The 6,000-nt window shown below is 51.4% G+C and overlaps 1 protein-coding gene across 2 annotated transcripts in view; it reads right to left on the bottom strand.

Moving 5' to 3' along the window:
* The window catches only part of TOX3 (TOX high mobility group box family member 3), a 99,600-nt gene extending 95,826 nt beyond the window's left edge, over window positions 1-3,774 (bottom strand). The window contains exon 1 of one of the 2 annotated variants that reach the window (XM_037001479.2): window positions 3,246-3,774. In XM_037001479.2, coding sequence (XP_036857374.2) covers window positions 3,246-3,332 — 87 coding nt within the window. In that variant the 5' untranslated portion in view covers window positions 3,333-3,774. The remainder of the gene's footprint in view (window positions 1-3,245) is intronic. The other variant, XM_037001478.2, reaches the window with a different exon arrangement.
* Window positions 3,775-6,000: the final 2,226 nt, after the last annotated feature.

A 6,000-nucleotide genomic window follows, 5' to 3' on the forward strand; every position in this document is an offset into this window, starting at 1 on the left:
TTTCTCCTTCCTACACTGATATTAAATACTAGAGTTTATGTTGGGGTATCAGACTTCTGACAACTTCATGCCAATTGATAGCTTGTGTATTATTTTCTAACAGCTTAAAAGACAAATGGAACCTGGGGAAAGAAAAATTCCAAACATATAAACAAAGGGTCACTAAGTCACTTGAAAAACATAAACCCTTTTTTTTCTTTAAAAAAAAAATAGGTTTTAATTTGGTAGCCACATCTGAAAAAGCAATGTTCAAATAGTAGATTTTCCACTTGGAATTAAAATGGAAATTAGCCCTTAGAAAATAGAGATGACTATAAGTTTATACATCAGTGGCTGGTTCATGAATTATTAACTGATTTTAATGATCCTAGCCATATTTTATTTGAAGTTATTCTCCTACTTGCAATGACTTTTGAACCCTCAAAACTCACCCATTCTCCATAGATAGAGTACACTTTCATGAGCATTTAAGAAAGATCCCCAAAGTCACAGAATGTAAAGATAATACACAGGCATATAATTTATACAAAGGACTCTGGTCATTTGTTAAAGGGAGAAATGAATGAAACCCTATTATTCATGGTTTGTAAACTAGTTTAAAGATAAGTGCTAACTTTTCACTTGTTAAGCCTGGAGCAGAGGGTTCTGTATTTCTTTTAAACTTTCCCAGATGGTCGTTGAAACACGGAAGGGCAGAAACATACTTTCTTTGAAATCCATCATTTCCCATCCAGAAAAATAATACATGTCATCAGAAGTTAGGTCTTAAGAGATTAATAGTTACAGGTATTTTCGAATAAAATAAATGCATGTCTTTGCCTGCCAGTTTTTACTTTTTCAGTATAAATCTATACTGAAGAGAACCTCTTCAGACACACAAGTTAGCTATGAAACAAAATGCCATAAACCTTTAATTAGCACTTGCTGTTTTATACCCAGAAAGTTAATACTTCCTCTACTACTACATTCTCCCTGTAAAGAAAAATTACAGGGAATAAAATTCGGTTTTTCACTTCTGAAATTAAGAGGAGGAAATTATAGCATTGGGGGTCAACTTAAAGATTACTGTCCTTTTATCTGCAAAGAATTAAATGCAAACATCCCTTAAAATTTAACTTCTACCAAATATTAGGCACTGTGTCTGACTTTCATAACTTTCATAATTTGGATACACACAGCATTTATGATGACCAAATTGCTGAATTACAAAGAAACCAAGTTATTTCGGGCAAATAGCTGCATTAAGAAAATATGACAGCAAACCAACTCCTGAAGTTGAATAAGCATCTCAATAAATGTCTTGTTTTCAAGCTTTCTATACCCTCCATAAAATGAATGTTCTGAGTTTAAATGGAGTCAAAATAGGCTTTCTCAAAAAATAAAAAGACACACACACAAAACACCCACAATTTCCTCTGGTCTCTTGAAGTACCCTTGGGATCCTAGTGAACAGAGAGATTTGCCACGCATTGCAGTGACTGGATTAGTACAAAAGGTTTCTATTTTGGTGTCATTCGAGGGTTGCAGATCTTAAATCAGAGAAAAAAGTAGTTACATTAGGCAAGGTAATGGCTTCCAAAAATAAAAGCTTGCCCAGTTATACAAGGCTTGCACACACAGGCTAAGTTGTTAGGAGATAAATAATACTCCCCTGGAACAATTAGGTGGATTCTCAGAAACACTACATACTTAATTAGGCTGCCTAAGTCCCTAACTAAGCATACAAGGGGGACTTTCTTAAGGCATTTAATAATCTGAGTAAATCCAAAATCAGAGGACAGGAACGAAACCTTAACTCTGGCTACAGAGACAAGCCTTTTCGCGCTTCTCTTTCAATGCTTAATGTATCACTCTTGGAATTTTGCGAGCATGAACGCCCACCACCACCAAAGGGTCCAAACACATTGTATCATGTACCCTCCTTCTGTACTAGAAGGGAGGCCCCTCTGTGCCAGGCGCAGAGCTGGGCGATGATGACACGGGCGTGAGGAAGAGAGACCCTAATGGTCTTTTACAAACTTCAGCCCTGGAGTTGAAACGAAGTATAAACAAATAGACAGGAACACCAGCCTCTATCAGCCACGGGGCACAGCGAACTGTTCCTCTCTAGACACAATTCCTCCCCTTCCTGTTATTTATTCATTAGTTTTGTATAGCACCTTTCTTTCGGCAGTCTCCTTATTTCCTCCTCTGTTATCCAAGCAATCATAAACAAACTACAATTTGAAAGAAAAAGGGGGGCGGAGGGAGGAGCAGGGAGAAGGAGAAAGAAAAACCACATTCAAAAGGCACAGGCCATCCAGAGAACAGCTCTTTCTCTGAATATCGCCCTCGAGACGATGTTTGCTCCAAACCTTGGCCCTGGGGCTTCAGGAAGGATAGAGAACGGGAGTCCGGCCGCCCCGGCCCATGGACTGCAGCTCCGGTACGGACTCGCAGCTCGGAGCAGCGCCAGCTGCCCTTCTGAGATCCACCTTTGCCCACCTAAAACGCTCGGTCCTCGAAGTTGGCGCAGGGGGAGGTGGGAGAGGTGACCCAGGGCGTGGTGTGGAGGTCTCTAACCCTGATCTCCCCGAAACTCCAACTCCCCCCTACCCCCAAAATGAAAGATGGTAAGTCCCTTGCGCTAACTAAGGAGGGGCAGGCATCTCTGTCCCTTGGTCCAAAGCGCCCCAGCAAGAGGGCACCAAAGGCCACCTGCGGGGATCCCACCCCTTCGCGCCCCCCTCCTCCCCCACAATCTAGGGCACGCTCAAAAGTTTGTTGCTTTCCTTCCCTAAGCGGTCCCCGGGTCCAGGTCTCTAATGAGTGGGGGAGGCAAGATGCACCGGGAGGGGGCGGCGAGGTCATCGCACCATAAGACCAGGGACTCCTGCGTCGCCCCCACAAACTCAGGGGGGCTGCGATTGTGTTTACTACTAACAACAACAAAGAACCACACGGGAGTCCCCTCTTTCAGTCCTTAGGCTGCTCTTCGCTTCTTTGGGGCAGCAAAGCAGAGTCGACCGGGCTAGGGGGTGGAGAGAGTGGGGAGAGATAGGAGCGCCTGCAAGGCACAAAAAAGGGGGTGCAAAGAGGGCAAAAAGAGTAGAGCCAAAGAGTTGCACAGACACGAAGGAGCAAAGGGGAAGGAGTGGAGAGGGGAGAGTAAAGTGCAGCGCGCGGGTAGCTGGGGCGCGGGGAGCGCCCAGGATGGGGAGGTGGCCCCCGCCCCGCCGCCCCCAGCCCCGGCCCGGCCCGGTCACCTTGCTGTAGCCGTAGTACCCCAGGCACTGTGCGAAGTCCAGGCCGGCGGGGTCCCCGGCCGCCGCGGGGTAGAACCTCACATCCATGCCGGAGCCGGGCCCGGGGCCGGGGGGCCGGGGCTGGGGCTCGCCGGGGCGGGTGCCCGCCTCCTCGAAGCCGCTAGATCCACCGTCGGGGGCGCCCGGCCAGGGTTGCCCGCGGGCGGCGCGAGCGACTCGGGGCTGGAGGGGCGCCGCGACCCGAGCAGAGGAGCCCGGGAGCCGCGACCGCCGCACACAAAGGCGCGGCCACGCGAGCCGCGGGAGAGCGGGAGGCGGCCCGGGGGACGCGCCCCGCAGGGGCACCGAGGCAGCGCTGCGCGCGGGCAGGGCGCCCGGGGCGCGGGGCGCGGCGCGGGGTCCCGGGGCGACGCGGCGAGCTCAGGTGCGCGGGGCGAGGCTGGGACGACGGCGGCGGCGGCTGGCCCCGCTCCTCCTCCTCCTCCCCGGGCGGACTGAGCAGAGGAGCCGCGGAGACAAGGGGCCCGGCCCCTCCCCTCTTTCTCCCCCTCCTGCCTCCCCCGCCGGTCCCCTCCCCGCGCCGCCGCCGCTCCGCCCCTCCCACCGCGGGCAGCTGGCGCGCCGCCCGCCCCGCCGGTGCGCTCCCCGGCCCGGCCCGCCTCCGGGCGCACCGACCCCGCCCCGCCGCGGCCCCTGCCCCGCGCCGCCCCGCCGTCCCCCGCGCTGCTCCTCGGCCTCGGCCTCCCCCTCTCCGGGCCCCTCTGCTTCCCATCTCGCCCCCCTTCCCTCTCCGGTCCTCTTTGTCCCCGCTGCCTCGGAGCGCCCCTCGCTCCCCGGCTTGCCTCGGCCGCTTTGGCCGGCCCCAGCCCCGCGCCCGGTGTGGCCCTCCAGCCCCTCTCCGACCGCCGCTTCCCGCGGGCCCCGGCCCCTGCTGCCGGCCTCCGCCGCCGTGCGCCTCCTTCCATGGGTGTCCTCTCCTTGCCCTCAGCCCTGCCTCGTGGGACGGGTGCCCCGTTCCGTCTGCCCCAGTCCGCCTTTCCCCACGAGTGTCCCCTGCTTGGAGGCACCTAACCGAGCAGCTAAGCCGCACCAGTGCCACCCGGTAGCCGGGAGCGGGACCCATGTACACCTGTGGTCTTTTCCAGAAGGGGTGTCGGGGCCTGACCTTTCACAGGTAGGCGGACTTGAAGCTTCCCGGGTTAAGCCTCGTGTCGGTTCTCTTCGTATTTTCTTGGCTCTTGTTTGTATTCGAATGGCATTTGAGTAACTGGATATAGGCGGATCATTCACTGCTCTCTCAGAGAAAATGTCCCTATTTTCCTAAAAGGTTCTGGGTGATTAACTTCCTCGCACTGCACTCAACCACCCGCACCCCCTCCTTATTTCTCTTTTTTTAAGCTTCATCTTTTTCTCTCTCTCCTCGGCTTTTATTGCTTTGGATTAATTTAGAGTTTGGCCCTCAGCCTTGGCGAGGGCAAGAGAGTTTATACTAGATGAGAACATCAGGGAAAGGCTGAGAGATTTGCGCCCCCTCCCCGGTTTAGTTATCTAGGAGCTACTTTAACCGGAAGGGAGATTTTGCAAATACTTGAGCTGACGCGAACACTTTCGTCCCCTGATCACACTTGGCTGGCCCAGGGCCTGAACTTTTTTAGACGAGCATCAGTTTTTTCTTTTCATTTCTTGCGTTCTCCAAAGTAGGCACTCCTGCTTGGTGACACCTGTGTACCTACCTTCATTCAATATTATCTCTCTGGAACCAAGCAGAAAAAATAAACTTCAATTAGGTGAAAGTCTGTGTACTTGTTCCTCTCTTAGCAGAAACGCGTGTTTGGAGACTGCATGAAAGAGCGATGTGTATTCAGGAACGGAACGATTGCTCACATTGGCCCTGGGTTGACTCCAATCCCCCCTCCCGAAAATGCTTTGGTCTCCTCTCCCGAGTCTCCATTTAACGTTGACAACCCAGCGGCGCTCCCTAATGGCCCAGCGGGTTGCACAAATTGGCAGCGAGCTGAGATATTATCAGGACAACACCCCATTGAGCAGGTTCTTGAAACACAGAAGTGGAGGCCTTTCTCTGGGCCACTGGGCGCCTGTGGCCTTTCCACCAATCAGAGCTGGAAGTTGCAGTGGCCACCTGTTGTCTCGCAAGAGAACATCTTTTAAGTTTGACTATTAGTATTTAACAATGGGTATGTAGTGCAGCATCTGGCCACAGGAGAGGAGCAACCTGCTGATCTGAGGTACCAAAAGAAGAAATTACTTTTTTTCCCAGACAGTTGTTCAAAGGAGGCCCAAAAGGCTGGGAAGCAGAGTTTTTCTCTGCACACTCACATTCCTCACCTTCTGTCGTACATCTGGAGCAATCTGAGCTTGATTACAGAGGATGAAGGAGAGCATAATCAAAGTTACAAAGAGACGAAACCTGAAGTTGTAATCAGACTTTGAGGATGAGGAATACAAATATTCGCAGCGGAAGCCCCACTAGCTGTGAGAATGGGAATTGCATGTGAGCTGATGAGTTGCTCTGAGTTGGGAAGCCTTTTAATAACTAAAGTGAGAACCTTCTGGTAGACGCCCAGGAGCTAGGAATGCCCGCTCATATCCAAAACAACAGTTTGGCCACTATTTAGGAAAAGTCTTTTTCTCTTAAAATCCCCCTCTCTGTTCTGATGCAAATGCCTTTGAAAGGGAAACAGTATTCATCAGTCAATATTTATTGTGATGATGGTTCAGGAGGTTAAGTGAAAGT

Source organism: Manis javanica, chromosome 17 (assembly GCF_040802235.1).
Source record: "Manis javanica isolate MJ-LG chromosome 17, MJ_LKY, whole genome shotgun sequence".
NCBI classification, from domain to species: domain Eukaryota; kingdom Metazoa; phylum Chordata; class Mammalia; order Pholidota; family Manidae; genus Manis; species Manis javanica.